We start from the raw sequence: 27,158 nt of genomic DNA on the forward strand, positions 1-27,158 counted from the left end.
AGAGCATCAGCATGACAGAAGTTGCGCTGACGCTCTAGGGCGCCCCTGCCCTCTCCTCCTATAAAGGAGGAGGTGGGGCAGCCCAGTCCAGCACTGAGTCATTGCCGGAGAGGTAGCTTCTTGCTGCCTCTCCAGGAGCGCTCCATTGGGAGGAGGCTTTTCTTAAAGGGACAGAAGCTGGCAGAGCTGCCAGCTTCTCTCCCTTTAAAGAAAAAAGCGGACGGGCAGGCAGCGGAGGAGAGGCTTGAGGAGGCGCCCCTGTGGGGTCGGCGTTCAGGGTATTTGCCCCATCTGCCCCCCTCTAGGTACGCCAGTGCTGTCAGACACTCTGTTTGCCTTCCTATCAGCATTCCTTATGCTCAGGGGGTCACAGAGCACTTTATGGCAGTTGCTGTACTGGAACTAGGGGAGAGTAGGATAGTGCTGCCAGCCAAGCAAGCAAAGTAAATGGAAAATTGAACTCTAATGAGGCAGGCTAGGAATTAAAAACAGTAATATAAAATTAGAAAATTTCTGGAAAGCTGCAGTTAACTAGCTCTGCTTGACACAGTATAAGATGCCTCAAAAATGTACACACATTTTAATTTATACCTACTTTATTGTAGAAAACCTGCAATATGCAAACATGTAATGGAAGCAATATGTAGAACCATTCCAGCACACAGATTGGTGGATGTCTCTAGATCCCTTAGTCAACAATGTCTGCAGTATATGGGGAACATTTTGAGCACTTGGACTGACTGACTGAGGGCCCAATCCTGAACAGTGCACGCTGCCTTACCACTGGTGTGTATTGTTGCAAACATGCTGTAAGGCATGTTTGTGGGTCCTAGTACCGGGCGAGCGCTGGTGGTAGCCCAGCGCTGGCTGATACTGGGCTACTGCCGTGCGGCCACTGGAGCTCCACAGACCACCAAGCAGCAGAGAGGTAAGTGGAGGCGTGGAGGGAGGCAGAGGGGAGGTGTTCCAGGGGAGCAGGAAGGCAGGGAGGAGGCGTTACGGGAGGGGGAGGTGGGGAGAGGGTGATGAAGAGGCTTTCCGGGGGGAGGGGGAAGAGGACGGGGAGGAGGCATTCTGGGGGAAGGGAATGGAGCAAAGCTCCACTGGCCTCCGTGTTGGGCTCGCTGCCTAAAATGGAGCTTCTTGATTCACCACCAACCTTTTGGGGCTACTCTTTTTACACGGGGGAAAGGGACAAAAGTTCCCTTCTTCCAAGGAGCTGTCGGAGGCTGTCCAGAGTGCACAGGATGAGGCGGCAGCCATTCTTGGCGCCACTGCAGCGCTGCGCCCTGGGCAGCTCAGAATTGGGCTGTGTGTGACTAAACAGGGTCAACTGCTTCTGCATACACCATATACAGCATATATGAATTTTAGCACAATAAATTTGTCACTATAAAGTGTGTGTAGATTTTCTTGAGAAGCCCTATAGATATTAAAACTTATATGCACTTTGCACAACAAAAGTCTTCATATGTGTTTTGTATTTGTGACCCTACAGCCGCCGTTTTCAACCACTGTGCCGTGGCTGCGAATGGTCTGCAGGTGTGCTGCAGGAGTTTGAGGGAGGATCATTTATTAGTAGGGCCATTTGTAGATGTGAGCCCCTCACCAACAGCATGGTGTGCCTTGTCAATTATCAAAAGACTGATGGTGTGCCTTGACAAATTTAGTACCTTGTCAGTGTGCTGTGAGATGACAAAGGTTGAAAATCACTGCTCTAGAGGCTGTGTTGATTTTATTGAAGTATGATGAATTTTATTTCAGGCAAGTTAATAGGGAAAACTGTAGCATACAGTTTTCATCAGCTGAAAAATCATGTAAGTATTCATCAGCAGAATTGCTTTCCAATGGTATCAAACTGTCCCCAAATTAACACTGGGCGACATATCAGCAGTTCAGTGTAAGGTTACAATGCAAGCAGTTTCTAAAATGGTATAATCTGCCTGTTTACAGTTTATCCAGCACCTGCCATTCCAGGCCTGGTTTTCTACCTCTCTTGATTTCACGAAGGAGCATATTTCAACTGCCTAGAGCTGCTCTACAGGATGCCTTAACCGATGGGAATGGGAAATGCTTATTTTTTTAACTACAAGCTCCAGATGCTCAATCGTGCATTGCTGCAGCGTAGATGAAACAAATCCAGCCTGATTTAGTCTGCACACTTTACTTGTGCTCTCTTTAACTGTGCATGTCATATCAGCAGTGGGAGGTCTGACTAAATGATCAAATCTGTGAGAAAGACATTCTTGCTGGAATCTCTTTAAACCCCTTTGCGGAAGGTCTATCGGCTTTTTGTAAACGGCTGGTGTCCCTTTGAACAGGGTTCAGAGATTTTTTTTCCTAACAGCACTTGCCTTAAGGGGAAAAATAGACACAAGGGAAGTGTCAGAGGAGCAGCCTATCTGTCAGGAGGAAAGAGCAAGAATTACAGACAAGGAAGTAGCTTTATTGTAGTGGATAGTTCAGAAGTCAACAAAACTGTCAGCTAAATGTAGGGGTTCTGTAAAAACTGGACAAGAATATCTCATGCTGGCGAATAGAATGAAGGACAAAGTAAATCAAGGCAGAACATGAATTCTAATATGTGGGATCGCAAGTACCATGTAAGTCTCTCTCTACAGCATTTTAAAAATTGTCATAATTAATAATTCCATGTTCTTAAGGCACAAAATAATGGTTACAGCTAATTATTTCAATTTTTATGCATTATTACTTGTAATCCCTGGTATGACACTTTAGAAGTAAAGCTGTAAGGACCGAAGTCTGACATGGGCAATAGAACTGAAAAAGCATACTGTATAGTATAAAAGCATATTGTAGCATACAGTAGTATTGGTGTACTATTGAAAAAGCATGCTGTGCCTGGAGCCTTTAATCAACTTCCTTAATTTAGAATACAGAGAGATGTATTTCTTTGTGGGACAGGTTGATTTCATATTACTGATACTCCTTAAAGTTGCAGTGCCAATAGAAATAAGACATAGTTGAGATAGAAGCTCATGATGGCTGAATAAGTTGGGTGAGGGGTGGGATTCTTTTTCCCCTCTTTTAAGTCTCAAGACAATGGAGTGGATTCTTCAACTGGCTTCTTAGAATACGCTTATTGGATCATTCATGGATTTAATAATGAGTTTTAACATTCTGAATGACTCTGTCAGTTCTAATGCATTGTGTTAAGAATGAAAAAGCAACCAAGCCCCCCTGCTTGTTCCCAGCTCTGCAATAATGAAAAATATGAAAACTGATGATAATAACAAAGCTACAATTTGCATTTTTATGGTATATCCTCACTGGTTTCAGAATTCATAAAAATGGATATTCTTTCTGAAGAGGAGAGTTCTGTGAATCCAACTGCAAATCCCTTACTGCAGTTAAACCAAGACAGAAAACTCTGCAGAAATGTGTTTACATTTGGAGAGATGAACAGGTCTCACGCGTGCAATCTGTCTTCGGTCTTCGAAGATGTAATGAATCATTCTTGTGAGGGGACCCCAGCTTCACTGTTCAACACATCATTATTTCAGTTTCATGAGAAAAATTGGCCTGCCTTGCTAACGGTTCTTGTGATTATTGTAACAATTGCTGGAAATATACTTGTCATCATGGCTGTATCACTGGAGAAAAAGCTACAGAATGCTACAAACTATTTCCTGATGTCACTTGCAATAGCTGATATGCTGTTGGGTTTCCTTGTCATGCCTGTGTCAATGCTGACCATACTGTACGGTGAGTATCAACAGCAGCCCTTTCAGGACTCCATGCAATTAAGTTAATGCAAACAAATACGAATATAAGCTCAGTTGAAACGGGTCCCAGGCTCTGTAGAATGGGAGAATGGCAAACTGCATTTCAATGACAAATACTGTAATACACTTTTAATGTGTCTTGTTCTTATTTTCTGACTGTGGATATCTTTAAAGGAGCTCAGTTTAAAGAAAGTCTAGTTTATGAAGATTTGATTTTTTCTAAAACGAGCAATGTACTGTATATTATGTTAAACATTTGTGTGATAAGATATCCCACAGTTCAAATATATGCAATTTCCAGGGTAAGGGATATTCATGACAATTCAAATTTACATCTGCAGGACTCAGGCTGAGTAAGAATGAGCACCCAATGGGTTTTTGCATGAACAGTGATATACCCTGGATTGCCAAGGCTCCTAAACTCTCTCCTTTTAAGAAGAGATGTGCATGTATGGAAGAAAGTGCCCAGATCTTTGTGGGCATGAATATGTGACTGTTGCTATACATTTATATGATTCTAACAAGCCACATATTTGATGTATGGTATTTAGGTCAAGTTCAGATTGTAGCTTTTGTCCAACCATGGTAAAAAAGATGAGTGGTTAGAACATATGAGTGTCCTGGCCTCCCTCCTCAATTTCCTGATAAGTATTCCTAATTGCATGGGAGAGTGATTCACCTGAATCACTTCCCTACATATGATTCCAAACCTACTATTAAAGAACATACTCCCCCCAATGCTATTTGGAATATGTACCAAAAGGCAAGGCCAGGATGTGCACTTAAGATGACATGCATGCCCATGGCAGCATATGGGGCCAATTGGGTGAAGAAAGTATTATCCGAACCAGCACTTTGTTTTCACTGCAGCACAGTTTACAGAGCACCACCTTTGAACAATGTGGCCAGAAGGAAAGGAAGCTCAGATCACTGAGGAGCAATACTGAGCTTAAGGAAAGAGTTTATTTGTAATCTGCTTGTCCTCCAATACGAACTGAAGCTGTTACCTGTTTCAGGAGTAGAAAGAGAACAGAGACATAGCAAGATGGACTATAATAATAGTTGAGTATTGATTTGAATGTAGATCAGGCTTGTAATGTGAAAAAAGAACTATATTAAATGTTAGTTTCATGGGCTGTGCTTTTCTAATATCTGAAGGGCCCTGTTTTCTGTGGTTTACAAAACTACAGTTTGTGAAAGCCTTTCAGTTTCTGAAGTTTGCACCCAAACTATGTATGATATTGGCCAAAGTTTGGATTTAATACTCCAAAGAATCATATGGTAGGGTCCTTCTGAATGCAGTGCAGAATGCATGGGAAAGCTAGCATGTGGCTCCATCCCCCATCCATGAAGATGATTGAGATGGCTGCCTCCGGGAGTAGATTGGCAGGTCAGGTCACCCATTTGCAATCTACTCCTCCGGGAGTAGATTGGCAGGTCACTCTGGTCACCCATTTGCCTCCACTGCACCTCTGCCTCCTGAATTGGAAAAGGGAAGAGGGAAATGCAGTGGGAGTATGGAGGAGAGGGTAATGGTAGCTTGAGCCTACCGGTTTCTGTTTTCCTCCACGCCCATCTTCCTTTTCCAATCCAGAGACTGGGCAAAGCAGAGGTCAGCACATCACCAATTAGTATTTGGGGTCAGCATTTGGCACACCACCTCAGGCACCAGGAGTTCTTGGGCTAGCCCTGCTAGCTAGCTTTTAAAATAGCATACTAGCTTTCAAATGGAAGGGAGCGGTGTTTTTGCTTTTCCATGGGAAACTGCTGTATCTTTTGATGCCCCCACCTGCATTCTGAAGTGATATGGTTGACTTTCTGTTACTAAAGAATTGATAGGGATTGAACAGTAGGATAGAATAAGCTCCGGAAGCACAAGCTGCCTGGTAAAAAGATCGCAAATGTAGATAAGGTTCTTCAGGGGCTGCACATGAGAGACTCCTGCTGGTCAGTTGCTTCCTGACTGCTTACCTCTGTAATGATGAACCTGCCTTTTCTTTGTGTGGAGTTGAACTGTGTGTTCTTTACTCTCAGAGGGTAGTTGCAGAATCCAGAAAAGAAGGGCATTTATCACTGTATTCTGGATAACAACCCAGGGATGAAGGGGGAAAGAAAGATATGCCTTTGACAACAGTGACTTTCTCCTATATAGTGAATGTCTTTAGAAAGGTAAATAATGCTGTTTAAAAGAAACAGCAGTCCTACAGTTGCAGTGTAACTGTGACACACAGGAAGAAAAGACAGCAAAAAAAGTGCTGGCTATATCTGGGAAGTAACAGCAGCCGCTTAGTGTGTGTGTGTTGACCTCTGGGAACAGAAGAATCCCAAGAGCTTAAGCACGTATCTAGAGCTTCTATGCAATGCCCTTTTCTTATAAAAGACAATACAAGAAAATGTACAGTCCAATCCAATTCCAGAGCAGTGCCACAGCCCATGAGCAGCCCCATCAATGCCTGTCGCAAAAGTGCCATAAGACACTTTGCAGCCAGAAGGCAATGAGTGTCACCAGTGAAGAGGCCAGCACCAGTCAGTGCTGGGCCTTCCTGTTGGCAGGGTACCAAAGAGCAGCATGCAAGGGATGAGTGCCATGCTGCTCAGAGGAGAGGGATTTGGGGGTAGGGAAGGCTGGGGGGCAGGGAGGAGCAAACTGGATGGTTCAAGGGTGGGCCAGAGGGTAGTTCAGGCCGGGGATGGGGAGGGGACAGCAGCAGAGGTGCCACCAAATGCCATTCCCCTCCCAAGCCTCAGAGCCTTACATGAGTCTCCTTCATTTTGTGCTAAATAGCTTGCACAGATCCAAGTAGGCCCATTGGCATCACTGGGAACTGATGTTCCCTTACCCCAAGGAGACCTCCAGTTGCTGCTCTGGCCCTGCAGGATACAGTAGTGGCTGTGTCAGCACTGCTCTATCATATGGCATCAGGCAAGCATAGAATTGGGCCCCTAGTGTGTTCTTTCTCAGCAAACGGGTTCTTCTCAAGCTCTGTTAAAGCTTCTTAAGCTCTGTCCCAAACTAAGCTAAAACAGAAGTCATGCAGAACAGTGGCGGACCTCCCCAGATTTGCACCCCAGGGCAAAGGTCCACGATGGCACCCCCCCCCATGGAATGTCGCTGCACCCTCACACACAAATCTGCCCCTTCCACTTACCTGGAGCTCACGGAGCCTCATGTGACTCCAAGACACTTTGGGGAAACCTCTCTGAGGTTCCCCAACGCTTTAAACTGTGCTTCCAGAAAACTGGAAGCAGTTTCCTATCCCATTGGGAGCCTCAGAGAGGGAGCCTCAGAGAGCTTCCGTGGGCTCCTAAAGGTATGCGAAGCTCTTCACCTGGGGCATTTGCCCCATAGAATGAATGGTAGCTTTGCCACTGAAGCAGAAGTTCTTTATGTGTAGAGTACTTTTGCAGAGTACAGATCAACTGCAGAGAGTGAATGTGTGCTCAGGTGTACACGCAAAGGCTACTGCACAAACAGGAGCTTGAACACATGGAAGTTGGAGGTGGGGGACAGCAGATACAATTTTAAATTCCCCCTCCACACATTCATTTGTATTCAGCAAGGACTTCTGGACCAGGAGAGGTCTGTCTTATCAGGACAATTTCAGCTTGTTTGTCCACATCCAGCTTCCAACTGCCTCCAGACCTTGACCTTCCCCTTGGAATCAAATGGAAAGAAGGGTGTCATCAGCAGGCTTAAGAATTTGGCCATCCCTAATCTGGGTGGAATACTTTCTCTAAATGAATCTACTGCCTCAAATAATGTCTTAAAGGAATGTATTTTTATGTGGTGGTGATGCTTAAATTGGTGTGGAGGGGGACATCCAGATGTGGAGGGTGCCATCAAAATGGGTTTTAGCTTTCAGTCAAGAAATATGTGTCTGTGGAGACATATTTCACAAATGCATGCACTTTCCAGCTTTCCATAAAATCTTGGAGCAGTGGCATCACTAGGGTTTGTGTCACCCGGTGGGGGGGGCAGCATGTCACCTCCATAATGGACCTCCTCCCATGCAGTGGGTGGGGCAATGCCCCATAGGAGTGGGCATGGTGACACATCATTGCCCCATCCCCACATCATTGCCTCACCCCCCATATCATCACACCACCACCACCCTATCATTAAAATTGAAACTTTAAATTACAAAATCATACACACATACACTCTTCTGACACCAAACCTTGATTCAGCTTCTAAAATGCTGGCTTCAACAGGTTTACTGCAGGGGTGTCCAAAGTTTTTGGCAGGAGGGCCACATCATCTCTCTGACACTGTGTCGGCGGCCGGGGGAAAAAAGAATGAATTTACATTTAAAATTTGAATAAATTTACATAAGTTTACATAATTAAATATATTAAAGATGAACTTATATGAATGAATGAATGTCTTGCAATAGCTCAGGGCCTATAAAAGGCTTTGTACAAAGCAAGGCTGGCCTTTCCTTTGCTGCCTCTGCTGCATCACAGATGTGAAACAGCAAGCAGTGGCAGGAGCCCTCATCCTGCAGCTCACGTGAGAGGTCAAACTGTTGCCCTCACGCTACCAGCAGTTGCGTTGGGCCAGTGTGGGCTCCAACAAATCTCTTGAGGGCCAGAGGCTCATTGGAGACTGGGGACTCCCTAAGGGCCGCGTTGAGAGTCCTCGAGAGCCGCAAGTGGCCCCAGGGCAGGGGTTTGGGCACCCCTGCTCTACTGGCTTAAGGACACACATTGTATACACACACAGACATATTCTGGTTTTCAGTGCTTTCTGTGTGAATCACACTATAAGAAATGCTCAATGTGATGTGATGAGTCATCACAAAATGTCACAGGGAGAATCATAGAAATCAAAGATTCTTCAAGATTATCAAGTCCAACCTCCTGCCAATACAGAGTGTCCACAACTACAACATCCTATATAGAGGCTATCCAACCTCTGCTTAAACACACACTGTGTCACTCTCTGCTAAAGCCTTCAAAACTACAGCAGTGGCAAACCTGCTAGATTTGAGTCCCTGACTCATACTTCCCTACCAACAGTACAAACATGAGCCTGAGGTTTCTGAGGCATTGCATACATGCTCAAGCCTCACACATGCACTTATGCATGTGATGTCTCAGAAACCTCTGGCTCATGTTCAGAGGGGACCACCCTTCCAAATGAAGGTCAGAGGTTCTTTTAAAGCACGTAGTGATGGTGGCAGGGGGCAGTCGGGCCTTCCCAGTGCATCACCTGTTGCGTGCGGCACCCCCCCGAGCCACACCACTGTCTTGGAGCCGTTTGTTAGATGCCATAAAAAGACATTGTTGAATAATGGCCCATGTTTATCTGTGTATGAATGTGTGCGTGTTATGGTAAATGGCAAAAGTGTGATGAATATTGGTGTTTGCTGATAAAGCCTTACATTTTGGAAGTCTGGAAGAAAATGTACTAGTAAATCTCAAGTGTTTCCAAAAGACCTCAGCAAAAATAATGGCGTATCGTGGCATTTATTTCAGCATAAGCTTTCATGAACTATTGTCTACTTCACTGAATGACCTCAGTAAATGACCATTTTTCATTTCCATTTCCATTTACTGTTTACTCGTAAAGGCCAACATGTCAATCTTTTGTAAGCGTCCAAACCAAATCCTACCACACAAATATTTCAGGCATCTCAAAGTCAATAGAGTGCCTGGAGTAAAAGACCAAACCATACCTTTATTTCCATCATTCACTGATAAGGCCACTACAGTGGGCTTTTCACATTTGCAGGTTTCACAACTGTGGATCTGACCCTCTGTGGATCAGTTGGGCAGTATTGGGTGGTTCTAGAAGCTGCTTGAAGGTCACATTGAGGACCCTGACCTTCTCCGTTGACCCTGGTGTGTACCTTGAATGCATTACAGAAGGATTTCACAAACTGAGAAACACTCCTCACACTCGACTATAAGTCAAAAAATTTATACAAAAAATGAGCCTGAAAACCTGGGTTGACTTATACATGGGTCAATGCAGTGGATAAAGCAGGAGCTTCTGGGAGTTTCTGAAAAGCTTATGGGAAGCTTAGCAGCTGTCTGGTGAGGTGGGGGATGGGATTGAACTGAGAAGTTGGACACAGGTGGAGGAAAAAGGATAATTTTTACTAGTAATTACGGTATTCAGAGGCAGCCATTTTAGCTTGTTCATAGAGGAAGAGAAATGAAGGCACTTATGGGAATTGTAGTCTGTACGAGTAGTAACTATGGAAGCGCAACACTGTACTTGTTGCTTGTCTCTGCTGTGAACTGAATTACGCACCCCCAGTTATTTGTTATAAGTTGTATGTTATAAGTAGGGTTATAAGTATAAGCATAGAATTGACCTTCTTCACCACTGTCATGCACTGGGTTGACACTTTCATCAAGCTGTCCATCAGCACCCCAAGATTCCTCTCCTGATCCATCACAGACAGCTCAGAACCCAATTCCTTAATAACTCTTGGGTGGATGCCATCTGGGCCCAGTGACTTATTGAACTTTAATTTGTCAATTAGGTCTGAAATGTCTTCTCTTTTAACCTCTATCTGACCTCTATTTCTATTTAACCTCTATTTCTTGCTTAAGAGGGGCCTTTTGGACAGCGGTATCTGCCTGAGGTCTTCTTCCATGAACAGATGCAAAGAACTCATTTAATTTCACTGCCATCTCCAAGTCTCCTTTTATCTCCTCTTTCCCTCCCTCACCATCCAGAGAGCCAACTGCTTCTCTGGCGGGTTTTCTGCTTCTAACGTATTTGAAGAAGTGTTTATTCTTCTTCTTAGTATTGCTGGCCATGTGTTCCTCAAAGTCTTTCTTGGCCTCCCATATCATCTTCTTGCATTTCTTTTGCCACAGTTTATGTTCCTTTTTATTCTCCTCATTAGGGCAAGACTTCCATTTACAGAAGGAAGCTACCTTGCTCTTTATAGCCTCTCTAACTTTGCTTGTTAGCCATGAGGGCACCCTCCTGGACTTAGTTGAGCCCCTCTTCCTTTGTGGTATACACTTCCGTGGAACCTCCCTGCTGCTCGCCCGGTCTGAATGGTGGCCACACGAGCTTTTTCACGCCACAGAAACAGTAAGCAAGCACACTCAGTCACAAGCAGACTCGAGTTTGCATGCATGGGGACATGTGCTGAGTCAAGAGGTTTGAGTGTTTTTGACTTGACTTGAGTGTTTTTCTGAGTTTTTCATGTGTGCGACTCATGAGTCCACGAAAAATGCGCATTTTCACTACTCAAATCCAAGTCATCCAAGTTGAGTTCCCAATCCTGCCATCTAGCACCTGTAATCAACCAGGCCACTGCATTCTGCCTAATTGCAGCTTCCGAGTTGTCCTCAAAGGTACAGCGCATTATAGTACTCCAGTCTTGAGGTCACTAATGGCCAGGTCTGATCAACTCAAGTATGGTCACAGTTGGCACACCAATCAAAGTTAGGCAAACATACTGCTAGCCACTGTCACCACCTGGTTCTCCAGAGACAGCTGCAAGTCCAGGAACACTCCCAGACTGTGTACCTTTGCAGGGGGAGTGTAATCCCATTCAGAGTGGGTAGATGACTCAGTACCTGCAATGTATTTGGGGCCAACGGAGCAGGTTGCAGGCCTCAGTGCAACCCAGAATTGGCTTCTGAAACATTGCAGCGTTGCATTCAGGTACATGCCAGGGCCAATAGAGCAGGTCATGGGCCTTGGTATGACCTGGAAGCAGTTTCCGGGAGCCCCCAGTACTGTCCCGAAATGCTGCAACCATGGCGTTCATGCCCCACAAGTAGGAAACATTACTTTTTAAAGGAGACTGGAGTAGTCATGGATTTTGGCATCCACAGGGGGATGAAACCCCCACAAATGGGCCCCCAAAGGGCCTACTGAATTTACTGGGACAAGCTAAGAAATGACTAGAACTATGCCAGGAATATATGGGCTAGTTCAGATATAGAAGAAAACCATGGTTTTCTGTTATATGGCTTCTAAATGCCCATCTATCCATATGCTCCTCCCCCCTCTCTTTACTTCCCTTTACTCTGTTCTAACTATCCTGACCCCATGCACTTACACCTCCTCGGCTCTGTATCGACATCATGGCTTGTTTAAACTATGGCATTGCAGTCCTTATTCCAGCCTGGGAACTGTTTTTAAATTATGGCTTTGAAACCTGGGTAATAAACCAGGCTTCACATCCTGGTCCGGGAGCCTGAATTAAACACAAACTGCAAAGCCTTGGTTAAATAAACCAGGATGTGGATACTGCAATTCTCAAGGAGCAAGGAGCTAAGGGAATGGGGTGTGTGCAGGCCAGGCAGAGAAGCTGCATTCACAGAGTAAGAACTATGGGCCCAATCCTATCCAATTTACCAGTGCCAGTGCCGCTGAAATGCAGCCTTGAGGAAAGGGAACAAATGTTCCTTTACCTGGAGGAGGTCTTCATGATTGCCCCTTCACTGCAGGATGCTGTGCATGCTCCATTGGCATGGCTGCTCTGGTGCTGGAAAATTGGATAGAATTTAGCCCTATGGCTTCTCATTACATCTGAACCATCTGTATGGTTTTAGACATCTTCTTGCATGTGTTACGATTTTGTCAACATTAAAACAATTCTGTGTTATATCAAGGCAGTGTTACTGGGGAAAGAAGCTGTGAGAATGAAGCAATTGCTAGAACAATACTGGCTGAAGCTGTAGAGTGGTACAGGTACAGCCTATTTATCCATGGATTTTTTATTTGCAGATTTGTCTCAATTCTGGAATGCCTCTTATGTTTGTGATATTTAGCTTTGTTCCTTCTTTGCACAGGGAACAATGATGGATCATGTTGTCTGAGTTAAAGAACAACACTGAAAATAAGTGTTGAATAATTTTTGATGAAATTCTGATAAATGGCCCGATAAACTCTGTTGTGCGGAACAGATTATGCAGTTAATAACTTTCCTTGGTTACAGGGTATGCATGGCCTCTACCTAGAAACCTCTGTGCCATTTGGATCTATTTAGATGTGCTTTTCTCCACTGCCTCAATCATGCATCTCTGTGCCATCTCTCTGGATCGCTATATTGCCATACGAAACCCCATCCATCACAGCCGCTTTAATTCAAGAACAAAGGCCTTTGCAAAAATCATTGCTGTTTGGACTATATCAGTTGGTGAGTAGAGCAGTAATTCCTTATATGCCACCTGTTTACTGGGGACATCTGGTTTTTGAAGAATAATATACCTACTCGTATCTACCATACACGCACAAGAGCGCTTGTGTAGTTAAGGTGACGGATAAAAACTGCATTCTGTCATCATGAACCTTGAACATTGTATTGGTCATAAAATCCAAACCATCCATCCAGTCTTCTTGAAACATGTGCACAGAGTAACTAGGTGTCTGGCATTGCCATTGCTTGAAATTTCATGCAGATCTGTTTAAAAAATGACTGAGATAGATCCATTTGGAAACTGGCCCCAAGAAGCTAATTTTTCTCATGACCTATTTTCTGCTGTGGGTAACAGACCTTTCTCCCCCCCCCCCTTTTAAATTAATTCAATTTTTATTTCCCTTTTAAATGAATTTTTCCCTTTTAAATAAATTCAAGTCCACAGAGTAATACATGCTTTTGTTCAAGAAAAAAAAATCAATTCAGCACTTCTTGAGCTGTAAGCCTTTGAAGACTTTATTATAGCAGGTTAATCAACTGATTGTCAGTTCTGTAAGATTAAGGTTATGAGGGCAGAGTTGGGAGTGCAAGTGCTGAAGACTGACTTCCTGGCTCTGACCATGGCTGCTTGATAAGGAAAGTGTGGGCTCAATCCTATCCAATTTTCCAGCACCAGTGCAGCCACAATGCAGCCGCAAGGTAAGGGAACAAATATTCCAATACCTGAAGGAGGCCTCTGTGACTGCTGCCCCACCACAAGATGCAGTGCATGCCCCATTGGCACAGCTGCACCGGCACTGGAAAATTGGATTGGATTGGGACCTGTTTGCACACTCCGGCATTTGCATAGTTAAGTGTCCATCTTCCTTTTTCTTTCCTTTTATAGCCCAAAGGAGGCTGGCAAAGAGGCATATTCCTACAGCAGCCATTTTGTTGCTGTGCTGCTCCCTGCTCCCTTCTTTAAGCCTGCCCAGAATATGGGTCTTTTTCGTCCTTTTCAAATCCAACCATGGCAGAACAGAAGTTCATGAAAATAAGTCAATTGATTTCATTGGTGCTTATGCCTCGGGGCATGTATACAGAATCAAGACTATCAAGCTAGAAGGTGGGACTTATTTTCCATTCTCCCTCCCCCCCCCCCAAGTATGAAAGAACTGACAAAAAAAAATTCTGTTGGAGCTCACATCTAAGTGAGCATAGATTTGATTCCAGGGAGGCCCAAGACCTGACACTTGAGGTAGCATGCCAACTGCTGTCCCCTTTCCTGATGATATACCATCCTCTCCCATGTTCTAGTTCAGTACTCTGCTTCTCTTTCCTGTCAGGCACACACCCATGGAGTGGCTTTGTTGCCAACACTGCTCATTCACATGCACATGTGTGTTCCTACATGTGTCATGCACACACATATAATAACACAAATCAAACCAAATTGGGGGAATTAGCAATACTTCTGGAGCAAGAGGTTGAATTTAGCAGTGTCTGACAGTTTTAGGATCGCTGACGTGGGTGAGCAGTGCAAAACAAGTTCAAAGTGTTTCAAAATTAGACTACTAGGAACCATGAGACAGAGCTTTTCAAAAGAAGATCAACTTTAATAAAGAAATATAGATAACAAGTAAAAGTCATATTACTTTCAGTTACTTTGCTTAGGATGTCAGTTACAGAGCTTTAAAATGGTTGTAAGGAACATTTTTGCATTTGGACAGCAGGAGTAGGTTGGACAAGTTGGACTGAGTGAGGTTGGGCTAATCTGGGTTCCCTCCCCAGTGGGCCAGCAAAAGAAGGCAATTTAGCAGAAAGCTTTGAAATGGGCACATGAGAATGGCAGGATTTAGGAGAGGGGAGAGGAAAGAGAGAAAACGGAAGGAAATGTTACCAATCCTATAGGTTTTGAGTATGAAGTCCTGTCTAAGCAGCAAGGGCAGGGCTGCACAATTCCAGGTTCCAGGGGAGGAAAAATGCAGCAAAAAGGTGCTCTTTGTCAAATGGCAAGATGAAGAAAACGATCAGCAGCAACTACACCAAGACTGGGTTTAGAATTGACCTGCAATGGAAGAGGTTTCTATGGAGAAATAAAAAGCCTCAAAGCACAGCATGGACACCTCCAAAGCAGTGGTTCTCACACATTTAGCACTGGGACCCACTTTTTAGAATGAGAATCTGTCAAGACCCACTGGAAGTGATGTCATGACTGGAAGTGACATCATCAAGCAGGAAAATTTTTAACAATCCTAGGCTGCAGTCCTACCCACCCAGGAATTGTCCCATTTATTAACATGGTTGTTAAAAGTACAGGTCTGTAACATTTCCCCAAATGCAGTCACATACCATAGTAGCATCAAATCTAATATATAAAAAATAAAATATTGAAATAAATGGGGACCCACCTGAAATTGGCTCACAACCCACCTAGTTTGAGAAACACTGTTCCAGAGAGTTTAGGAGTGACAAAATTCTGCTTCCAAAGCAGGAGCACTTATAGGACTTTGCACAAAGGAAACAAAAGCATTTTGGAGCTTCTCTTTGGAGATGCAGCACTGGTTTCCGAGACCTGATTGAAGCCAAGTGTGTCCTTCAAAGAGCACACAAAGACTTGACTGCTCCCTAATCAGAGACATTCCTGAGGGACAAAAGGCATGGCAGGGTAAGTGTTGTGTCAGGCTCAGGTCATTGATGGGAGAAACGTCTTGGCATAGGAGGGACTTCTTGGAGTAGGATTCTGAAAAGAATTGTCAGTGGCCTGGCCATTGGGCAATTTGAAACAAGCAGCCCAATCCTATCTTAAGTTCCCCCACACTGCTAGCCATGCTGGCCCTGCATCCCGGGGAATTTTACAGGTGGAAAGTCTCCTTGAAGTAAAGGGTCCCTTTGCCTTGGGTAAAGCCCCACCCTATGCAATGAGTCTACTTGGACCCTCACTACGTAAATCACTGGTGCAAGTCCAAGTTGATCTGTGTCAGCAAATCAGGCCTCTGAAGGGGGATAGGATACAGTATACACCAGCACCACCAATCCCACCAACTCCTGGGTCGGATTCACTCACTCCAATCCTGTTGCCACCATTCCTCACCCCAAATCCCTCCCCACCACTGTGCCTGGTTGGCAACCTTCAGTCTCGAAAGACTATGGTATAAGCCTACAGCACCCGGTATTCCCAGGCGGTCTCCCATTCAAGTACTAGGCCTCTTCAGCCTAGAAAAGAGGCACCTGAGGGGGGGACATGATTGAGACATACAAAATTATGCATGGGAAGGACAGAGTGGATAGAGAGATGCTCTTTACACTCTCACATAACACCAGAACCAGGGGACATCCACTAAAATTGAGAGTCGGGAGAGTTAGAACAGACAAAAGAAAATATTTCTTCACTCTGCATGTGGTTGGTCTGTGGTGATGGCACCTGGCCTGGATGCCTTTAAAAGGGAATTGGACAAGTTTCTGGAGGAAAAAATCCATGATGGGTTACAAGCCATGATGTGTATGTGCAACCTCCTGATTTTAGAAATGGGCTATGTCAGATGCAAGGGAGGGTATCAGGATGCAGGTCTCTTGTTATCAGGTGTGCTCCCTGGGGCATTTGGTGGGCCGCTGAGAGATACAGGAAGCTGGACTAGATGGGCCTATGGCCTGATCCAGTGGGGCTGTTCTTATGTTCTTATCAGGCCTGACCCTGCTTAGCTTCCGAGATCAGACGAGATTGGGCATGTGCAGGGTAACAATACAGCAGTTTACCATAATGGAGCATCCTTTTGTTACTGTCTGTATAGGCAGGGCTTTTTTGGTAATAGAATGCACCAGAACGGCGTTCCAGCACCTTTTCCCCCCCTTTCACTGAGGGAGGGATTCGAACCTCTGACCTTGTGCTCCACCTTTTTTTTTGGGCACTCCCAGCTCTGACCTTGTGTTCCACCTTTTTTTTAAAACTGCAGGCTAGGGAGGGATTTGAACCTCTGAGCCCAGCACTCCACAGCCCAGCACTCTCTCCATTGGGCTATAGGAAAGCCTGTAGTCAAAGTGCGCAGAACTAATATATAAGGTCTTGAGCCCAGCTGGCGGCCATCAGTGCCTCAAGTATTAGTTCCAAACACTTTGAGTCTAAGAGTTCCTATGGCTCAATTGTTAAAGTGCTGGTCTGTGGAGTTCAAATCCCTATGAGGAAGAAATTTTTTTTTAGGAGGGGAGGTGCTCCATGGCTGCAAAATATAAAGGTTGGTTGCCAGTTGCCAAAAGGGGGGCCAGTTGAGGCTGCAAAACTCCTCAAAGTTCAGTTTAAAAATAAATAAATAAATAAATAAAAGATTAACAAGTTGTGAGTTCCTGCACTTTTTTTTTTTTTTTTTTTTTTTTTTTACAAAAAAAGCACTGTGTATAGGTATAATCTCTGTGATCAGAACACTAAGACAAATGTATTGGGAAGAATAAATACAAGTTAAACTCCATGGGTGGAACATGTTAAGCCTTTTCTTAACAATTTCTATGTTATGCTGCAGTAATCTCCCTAACTATGCTGTTTCTGCAGCTATTTCTAAAACATAAGCTTTGTCATCATGTATTTGAAAAAAACTTCATCTGTTAGCAGAAGAAATGTATGTCTCTGGAGTTTGTTCAGCCACAAATGAAGCTGCCTTTTTAAAATTTTGTTTATAAAGTTCTAAATGTTTTCTACCTAGTTGCTTGATGGATCTAAGAAAAGAAAAAGCAAATGAATGCAGAAATGATAACTCCTGGGATGCTACAAATTCTCCTTGTACTTACTGGGCATTACATAATAGACAGGATTGAACAAGCAGACGTACAACAGGGACATTAATCTCACCTTCTCAAGTTCCTTTTTGTCACAGCTATCTGTATCTAAGCACAGTTATATCTGAGAAATAAATGGGTCCAGGGAGATCTTTACTTGTAATGAAAGTTTTGCAGTCCCTTCCAGGTCTATTAAGCTGGTTTTTCTGAGGATTGACAAAATAATATGGAGAGGCTATGAAAAGACTGTAGTGAGTAGCAAACACCAAATGTAGGAGCAATGTGGATTCTGTAATACAAAAGACTGTCCTCTCATTCTACATTAACTGGACCCCTACTTCCAAAATTTGAGATATAATAGTTTCACTATTATCATGACCAATCTGGAATACTGTTGTCCTCTGCTTCCATGGGCAACACAGTTCTGTTTACAAGATGGAAAGGTTTCAGATGAGAGCTATAGCGGCTTTAGACCAGGGTTTCTCAAACTGTGGGTCACGACCCACTTGGTGAGTCATGATCTGATTGTTGGTGGGTCACAAAACTTTAGCTGATAAGCTGATAGCTGAGAAGGCAAATGCATGGAGCCCTATGGAAAGTGAAATGGAGCCATATCACATGTTTACCCATGAGTAGGTGAACTTGTCTTAATCCTTTGGAAAGGACAGGCTGAGAGGAATCTAACAACACCAGAATAGTCCCAATCCAATGAATGCAGCCCCCCAAAACATCTGAGAAGGAAGTCCCACCCCCAAGCTAACAAATGTATTGAGCCCAATGGAAAACAAAACTAAGCTACATGTTTGCTTTTACTAGCGAGTAAGCAAATGTGCATTGGCCAGTGGTCAAGTCAGGCAAAGAGGAATGCAAGGCCACCAGAATGGTCCCAATCTGATGAAAGTGGAGTTTAACAAATACTCCAGAAGGTGCCTCTCCCACATAAAAAGAATAAAACAGAGGCTTGAGCTGGTAAGGTTAATTTTTTTCCTTTTTAAAAGGGCATGAAAAGCAAAGCCAGGTGAGTAGCTTTGGCTTGTTCCAAGGAGAGAAGCAAAGTGAGGGAGCCAAGGTTGCTTTCGGGAAGGAGTGAGTTGTGAAGGAGCTCAGGGAATGCTTGAACAGTGACTTACAAGACGGGTGGCTGATCAGCAGGCATTGAAGCGGCAGCTTTTCAGTTGTGGTCAGGGAAGGGAAACAGGGTAGAAGGGAGAAAATTTGGAAAGGAAAAGAGCAGTCTGAGATCTGTCCAGGGTGCTGGCTGGCACAGTGGATCATGATCATGAGTAGGAGATGGAATGGGGCTACTTGACACAGCACTGGCAGATAAACAAACAAATGAAGGACTGACACACACTGAATTGATGAGTAACACAAGTGGTCTGTAACCGAGCTTTTTATACCCAAACACTCATAGTCTGGGTATGTTGGTGGGGGGTGGGGAAGGTGTCGTGGGAGGACAGGGCAGGAAACTGTCCTGGCTGATTGGAGACCATTGGCATTTTTCTGCTGGAACTTGTGGCCTTCTCCTTTCATGCACAGGGGCACTTTCATGGCATTGAATGGGATGAGAAGAGGGGCCAAGAAGCAATTTTCGTGTTACATGGCATTGGAAAAGCAAATCTGCTAGATGACTGTGTTTCACTTGCCTTGCAGATGTTCCACAGCTTTCATTGCCTCTGCTTAAACTGATTATTAAAATTGGGTTATTATATTTTTGGAGGCTTTGCTTTACAAAACGGTTATCACTTAATAAGTGTGGTGTCTAAGTGAAATATTTTGGTGATGCTGAGGGATCAGAGCATTTGAAAAATATGATTTTTTACAAATCTTTTCTCCCCCTGGAGATCTCTATCACACTTCAGTGGATATAAAAGGAGAGGGACAGGCAGGCAGGCAAGCAGAGAGTGGATGTAAGAAAAAAAGAGGGGGCTTAATGTTACCCTTGCAAATTCATATCAACAGAATGCCAAAGAGGAGAGAGATATATTCATCAAGGGGATACTGGAAAATGAGCTGAAAATGCCAGGCAGTATTAAAGCTCCTAATCCAGAGCAGATATTTTGTAAGAAATTGATTGAGGAGGTGAAGAAGGAGTTGGAAGGAAATCCGGCTCTTGCAAAAGATTTCAGTGATGCTTTGGATTGACTCTTTAGTTATACAGCATTTCACTCTTTATATCATCTACAGATTCCTCATATTTTGCAATAATGATTCAAGAAAAATGGGATAAATTTGATGCTTCAAGACAGACTCAAGTGCAGGAGAAAAATTATACATACTTCTCTAATAAACACATTTTTGCTTTCTTTTATATCTAAAATATTGAAAAATTGGAGATAGGTGCCATGCTTCATGCAGACCATGCATCAGTTATGATGCAGTGGCAATTTTTTAAAGGAATACATTGAAAAATTGGAGATGGAATAATTTGTTATTGGAAAAAAAAGATCAAGTAGTTGAGGAATTTAAGGAGCAGGCAATACAATTCTATGACATAAATGTGGGGGATGAGCAGCCCCAACTATGAAGGGCCACTGAGGCTTTCTGGCCAGTTGTCCTTGCATGGCTTGAGATCCTTCCCTGCTCCAGAAGAGAAGAGACTGTGCTACAGCCCTATCCAGACTCAGTGAGAGGGAAAGGTCAGACTGCTGGGCATAATAGCGTTGCTGCCAGCCAGTGATGAGGTGGTGGAGCAGCTGGATGCAAGGGCCAAGGGCAAGCTGCAGGCACCATCCCTCTCCAGCAGACAAAGAGAGCAGACCAGAAACCCTGGTCAAGCCTAACTGACCCGCTTTGTGGTTGATGGACAGAGTGCTGAATCAACCTCCTCCCCGTGAGTCATCTGAGGCCCCTGCAGAAAAGTGGGGTGAAATAGGTCCTCTCTTCTCTCATTTTCTTCCCCCTCCATTCTTCTCCCGCCTTGTCTGCTTCTGCTTCCCACATCACCAGCCACCTGCAGGGGGCACCACAGTGACATAGGAGTAGCTTTGATTATAGTAAGGGAAAGCTTTAAAGCAGTGGTTCCCAAACTTTAGGACCCCGTGGCCTAGGCAAAAATTGGAATAGTTGTGGACCGCATGCAACCCCCCACTCCTCTGCACACAAAAAATACAATTCAATTTAAAATAGAGACAATTTGTTAGAGATTTATTAATTATTTATAGAAAAGATTTGTGGGTTGCTGCGTTTGCTGCCCGCTGTGGCTGTGGGTGGTCTGTTTGCCCTCTCTAGTGCTCCATAATGAAGCATCTTCCAAGCAAATGCTCCCGCATGGACTACCAGAGAGGGTGGAGAATGGACTGCCCATGGCCACAGCCTACACCTCAATGTTGGCTGTGGGCAGTCTGTTCTCCACCCTCTCTGGTGGTCTATATGGGAGTGCTCACTCAGCAAGATGCTGGAAGTAATCAAAGACTGTTTTTTTCTTTCTTTCTGAGATCTTGTAGACCACTTCTCCAGTCTTGTAGACCATCTGTTCACGGACAGACTCAGTATTGGCAACCTTCAGTCTCGAAAGACTATGGTATCGCGCTCTGAAAGGTGGTTCTGGCACAGCGTCTAGTGTGGCTGAAAAGGCCAATCCGGGAGTGACAATCCCTTCCACACCGGGAGCAAGTGCAGTCTGTCCCTGGAATCAGTGCTTTAAAGCCTACATGAGAGGGCTATTTAGTAGTATGGGCCCTTCTTTAAAGAATCAAAGGGAGTTGGTTCAACATTCTGCTATGCAGGAGGTATTGAGGGCATATTCACAAAAGACACAATCTCCCAACAACAAAACATATTTTAATATGGAAACAAGACAGGAGAGACATTATCAAGGATTTTGGCAGAAGGAAATAGCAGTATGCATATTGCTCAGATTATTGAGACAGGAGGGTGATTGTGCAACTCAAGCAGAGAACATTGGAATAGAATTTGTTAACTGTGATGAGAAATTACATGCTTTAAATAAACTAAACTGAATTTTTTGAATGATCTCAATATCCCATCTTTAACTAGGCTGCAGTTAAATGAAAACTAACTAAAGATCTGATGGATTCACTCTGGGGTTTTAGAAAATACAGGTTGAGTATCCCTAATCCACAAATCCAAAATGCTCCAAAATCTGAAATTTTTTGAGTGCTGACATGACAAATAGAAAATTCCGCACCTGGCCTCATGTGACAGGTTAGTCAAAAGTACAAACTTTGTTTCATGCACAAAATTATTTAAAATATTGTATAAAATCAACTTCAGGCTATGTGTATAAGGTGCTTATGCAACATAAATGAATTTCATGTTTAGCCTTGGTTCCCATCCCCAAGATATCTCATTATGCATATGCAAAAATATTCCAAAGTTTAAAAAAATCCAAAATCTGAAACACTTCTGGTTCCAAGCATTTCTGATAAGGGATACTCAACCTGTATTCAGCAATGAATTGCCCCCAGTACATAACAAACCAATTCTAACAGGCTGACCATGCCATGATACAGCAGTACCAAAACTGCCGCTGCTGAATCTGGTGCTGGCAAAGAGGAAGCAGGAAATCTCCTTGAGATAACATGTGTTCCCATATGCCATGTCATGTCCCAGCAGATGGCGCAGAACTAAGTAACCCCATGTAGGGCGTTCAGGCTCAGTTCGGGGGATAGGATCCTCCCGGGCATGATCCACCCCCCCCCGCTCCCTTCCTCACCCTGGAATGCCCCAGCGCCACTCAGCAGCAAACTCACAGACATCAGCTCCTGGGGCTTCTCCAATCAGCACGGATGCCCAGCCCCTGCCTATGCTAGCCTCTGCATTGGTGCCTCCCTCTTCCTGGCTGTCATGGCACTTTCATGATGGCCATCTCACTGGCAGTATGCCCAAGACTGGTGCTGCAGGATGATAAGACCCTTAGTCAAGGTACGTACCCTTAGTCAAGGTACGGGGAATAATTTCTTAAATGGAAGAGTTGGCCAGCACTGGAACAATCTGTCTTATAAAACTGTGAGTTTTCTTTTGTTGATGTTTTCAAGTTGAGGCTGGATGTCCTCCTGTCAGGGAAGTTGCAGTAGTTGCTTGCACTACGCAGGGGTTTGTACTAGATGACAGTCTATAATTCTAACAGTCCAATCTAATGGAGTCCTGTATGGTGCAAGCATAGTAGTGCAAGCAACTACTACAACTTCCCTAACAGGAAGTTCAACTTCACTGTTGAAGTACAACTTCCCTGATGCATTGGCATCAATGGAGCATACGGAGAGTTTCAGCCATCAGAAGCTTCCTTCGCACAAGAGAACATTTGCTATTATAGAAATCTGCATGGACCTATAAAAACAGATTGAGCCTGGGATGGGGGCTTAGATTCAGTGGGCACCACTGCCACTGAACCCACCAACTTGCTTGTCCCAATCTGCCCTTCTTTCAGCCCTTGTCACCACCATGTGACAAGAGTATTAAAGATCTTTAAACAAGAGTATTAAAGATAGACACTATTATGACAAATTGCAATCAAACTTGATATCCTTTGGAATGTGTGATCCTTTGTTTTCTTTTTTTCTAAGTAGTGCTCCAAAGGGGGCCTGAAACAGTGCAGAATCACAGCAGAGACATAGGGAGCTTTAACACTTTGTCCCTGCTGCAGTTGCCTGATGGCACCTCCTGCACACTATTTTTATTGAAGAAAATTTTCCCCTAATAAATATAGCATTTAAGGGATCATGAGGCGGGTGCTTAACTATGCTAGAGGCAACAATACAAAACTCCATCTACTTCCTGTTGTTTCAGGCACCCTCCAACATTCTATTTAGAGAGAGCCATATTACTAGCTTCTGAAAACATTTATGATATTAATGAAACTATATGCAGACTTCTTTTTTTTCAACCATCAGATGATGCTAAAATGATACTTTATACAGTGACTATTGTCAAGTGACCAAGTGTCAAGGTCAGGACACTTGAGGGTTCAGATGTACTGTACCCTGGAGTCTCACAGGCACTCACAAATTCATAGTTGATGCACAGAAATCATAATACTTACAGGATGCAATTGTGTTTTTCAGTCCCACATTGACATCTAGATTCACTCACACTGCTCATTCAGCTTTAGAGGATTGGCATACTATGCTAGCATGCCCTGGGAAGAGGAAAACTACATGACATCCAGAAACCCCCCCACACACATAACAGAATCTATGTTTGCCAAATCAAGTTTAATTCAAAGCACCCAAAGAGCTCAAAGTAATTTGGGATGACTTTGACTTGACAAAATTAATTTAAGAAGCAGCCCTGGGAAGAAGCTAATGGAATATGCAAATACAGTCTGAAGTTGATGTCTATTCAGTCATAATGAAGAAATCTGAAGTTAAGATATCAGATTTCAAAATGTTGCCAACAGGAAACAAAGCAGATGGGTAATTACTGCCCAAATGAACAATGCAGAGTTTTAATTGTGACATTGGTTTTCTATGAATTTCTATGAAGTTTCATGTCATGAGAGCAAATAACTCTAGAAGACTCAAGCTACCAGTGGCATAAATAAGCCAGGGTGGGGAGGAACCTTGTCCCTTACGACAGAGTGGCAGTTTTCTGTTGTCTCCACTGGGGTGGCAGCGCTTATTGGAGACATGTGGCAAAGCCCTTCCCCCTGCATGGCTCCAAATGGAGCTGCTTCCAGGGCCAGGGCCGCACATGTGCTGAGGAGGGGGGGGGGGTGACAGCTCAGGCATGGGGAGTGATGTAATGATATGAGGGCGTCATTGTGTCACCCAGCCCAGGGTACCCACTCCCCCAGCTATGCTACTTCAAGCAACTGAACCAACAGGGGAAGGCAAAACACTAGGCAATCTAACCTGAGGGAGGATTCCTTTCAGTTCATAATATAATTAATTGCATAAATATGAAGGACCCATTTCTTTGTTGGTTTAAGAATATTCCCATCTCAGCTTTCTGCTAACCTTCCATATTTTTTTCCATCACCACCACCAATGGGAACCTGTTGCTGGAATGGCATGGCAGAATCCATTTATGTTCTGGCTGCTCTTTCTCCTGTTGTTGAAGGAGGTGAAATAGGAGTGAAATAGGGGGTGAAACAGGAGAAGTTGGGACTAGGCATATTTGCTCATTATGCTCAAAGGAAATGAGGCTTATTGGTGGTCATGCCAGAATGAACAAGGGAGAAACTAGACATGTTGCTGGTGGTGTGGCATGGTATGCAAGTTACTAACCCGTAGCTTCTCTAGATGCCCTCTTACAGTTGCAGTTACTTTGAATGCTCAGCTATGTCTGTTAGTGCAATAGAGATAAGAGCATTGCCATAAAAAGAAATTTGCCTGCAGTGTGTTCTACAGAGATAACAGCAGCACACTTCTGCAAGTTAGGATTGTATTTGGAGCTATAGATAAAATATGCTGCAGAACAAAAGTAATATAAAATGTTCAGTATTTACCATTCAAAGCAACCATTTTATTAACAGGTTCAATATTATTCTTGGGCTGAAATTCTATATGGGCTGAGAGTCCCATTTAACTGAGTGGACTTAACTTCTTCATAGACATGCATAGGATTATGCTGTCAGTCTATTAAGCGGGATAGGTATGCTTGAATTTGCCACCATAGAGTGGACACAACCTAGTTCATTTCTGCAAATAAAAGATATTCTGGGGACATTAAAAAATGACAAATGTCACCTGGGAAACAGGAACATTACTTACGTGTAACTATAGTGTGATTCTCCAAACCGTACTGTGTGCTAATAACTCAAGAGTGCCCATGAGTTGCTTGAGCACTAATACTTTCTCTTACCCTGTACATCAGCATTATCTTGGGACCTTGGACTCTTCGTGTGTCATGGCAGCTATACAGTATACTGAATACTATACACAGTATACTGAATGTCAGCATTTGCTCCCCTGCTCTGCTTCTTGGCTACTGGTAGGATGAAGGCAAATACTACTTTGGATCACTCCAAATGAAAGCTTGTCAGACAGCAGCACTGACCCATTACAGCGACTCCCTAAGTTCCATGATTTCCCGGAATGTTATTTGTGAATAGCTGTGCACTCATTGTAATGGTTGGTGTGGTTTCAATTTGCTTTGGGTCATTGTTTTCCAGTGCAAATGTTGCACAGTAAATACATGGCATGCTAAGCAACATATGAAGCATGCCATCAGTTCAGAAGTAGGTGTTTAAAAGACATGCCTTAAGCTGCCTCTTCCTTTTTCCTAACCAAACTTCTAGGTATTTCAATGCCAGTTCCTGTGTTTGGATTGCGAGATGATTCTAAAGTTTTCAAGAATGGAAGCTGTTTACTTGCGGATGATAATTTTGTCCTCATTGGCTCCTTTGTGGCATTTTTTGTTCCACTAGTTATCATGGTGATCTCCTATTTTTTAACCATAAAATCACTCCAAAAAGAAGCGACGTTATGCATTAATGATCCTAGTTCAAAGACCAAGTTTACTTCATTCAGTTTCTTCCCTCAAAGTTCTCTTTCTTCAGATAAACTCTTCCAGCGCTCACTGAGTAAAGAACTAGGAACCTCTGGAAGGAGAACGATGCAAACAATCAGTAATGAACAAAAAGCATCCAAGGTGCTTGGGATTGTCTTCTTTCTCTTTGTTGTGATGTGGTGCCCCTTTTTCATCACAAATGTGATGGCAGTCATTTGCAAGAAATCATGCAATGAAGATGTGATTGGAGGGCTGCTTAACATTTTTGTGTGGATTGGATACCTTTCTTCAGCTGTCAACCCACTAGTATACACTCTGTTCAACAAAACCTACAGATCTGCTTTCTCACGTTATATCCAGTGTCACTACAAAGAGGAAAAGAAACCATTGCAATTAATCTTAGTGAATACTATTCCTGCTATAGCATATAATTCAAGCCAACTTCAGTTAGCACAAATGAAATGTTTTAAAAAGGAGTCTAAACTGCTGACCAAGGACTACTCTACAATGCAAATCGGAATACATTGTTTGGATGGAACCTTAGAGAGCAATGTCAGCCAACAGAATGAAAAGGTTAGTTGCTTATGACTGCATGAGCCTCTTCACAGCTACCATGGCAACCATATGATGTTCCTTAAGACATTTTCACCTATGTTTTACCAGCTTAGGAAGAACAGCCCACTGTAAAAGAACCATTGACATAATCATAAATCAACCATTTTCTGTGGTTAATGAGAACTTGTGTTTAAATGCTGTGAAATGCAGGTTTTCTATATAATACTTACGCTTCAGAACAGGCTTTCTTATTTACTTTTTAAATATCATAAATAATATATTCCTTAAAAGAAACTCTGGTATATGATGGCAGTACAAACCATGAAAAATTCTTTGGAATTTTTTTTAAATGTGAAGCTATAGGCCTAAAGTTTTTGTCATTCATTAAATCTACATGGAAGGATTTTGGTGCCTCATCCAAAGTGTAATTTAAACTCCCCTGAGCTTTAAAAAAACAGTGTATGCTTTGGAGGCTGGGGGAAGCTGAGAGATCATAGGCAACTTTGAAAGGGATTTGCAGGATTCAGAGCTTCACTTACTTACATATTGGATTTGGTATAACATTTGCAAATGATGC

At 43.5% G+C, this 27,158-nt stretch overlaps 1 protein-coding gene across 2 annotated transcripts; it reads left to right on the forward strand.

Moving 5' to 3' along the window:
- Nucleotides 1-1,084: 1,084 nt before the first annotated feature.
- Nucleotides 1,085-26,614, forward strand: HTR2A (5-hydroxytryptamine receptor 2A). Of its 2 annotated transcripts, XM_066639074.1 has the most exons (4): nt 1,085-1,106; nt 3,301-3,726; nt 12,665-12,865; nt 25,815-26,614. In XM_066639074.1, exons 1-4 carry the CDS (start codon nt 1,088-1,090, stop codon nt 26,612-26,614), a joined length of 1,446 nt encoding a protein of 481 aa, XP_066495171.1. In that variant the 5' UTR covers nt 1,085-1,087. The 2 variants fall into 2 exon arrangements, with proteins under 2 accessions (XP_066495171.1, XP_066495163.1); XM_066639066.1 differs by lacking the exon at nt 1,085-1,106 and having other exon boundaries at nt 3,312-3,726.
- Nucleotides 26,615-27,158: the final 544 nt, after the last annotated feature.

The sequence above is a fragment of the Tiliqua scincoides genome, chromosome 1, assembly GCF_035046505.1.
Source record: "Tiliqua scincoides isolate rTilSci1 chromosome 1, rTilSci1.hap2, whole genome shotgun sequence".
In the NCBI taxonomy this organism is placed as follows: Eukaryota; Metazoa; Chordata; class Lepidosauria; order Squamata; family Scincidae; genus Tiliqua; species Tiliqua scincoides.

Coding starts and splice junctions, on each gene's coding strand:
- HTR2A (XM_066639074.1), top strand. Junction 3,727..12,664: donor AATGCTGACCATACTGTACG/GTGAGTATCAAC, acceptor CCTTGGTTACAG/GGTATGCATGGCCTCTACCT. Junction 12,866..25,814: donor TGTTTGGACTATATCAGTTG/GTGAGTAGAGCA, acceptor CCAAACTTCTAG/GTATTTCAATGCCAGTTCCT.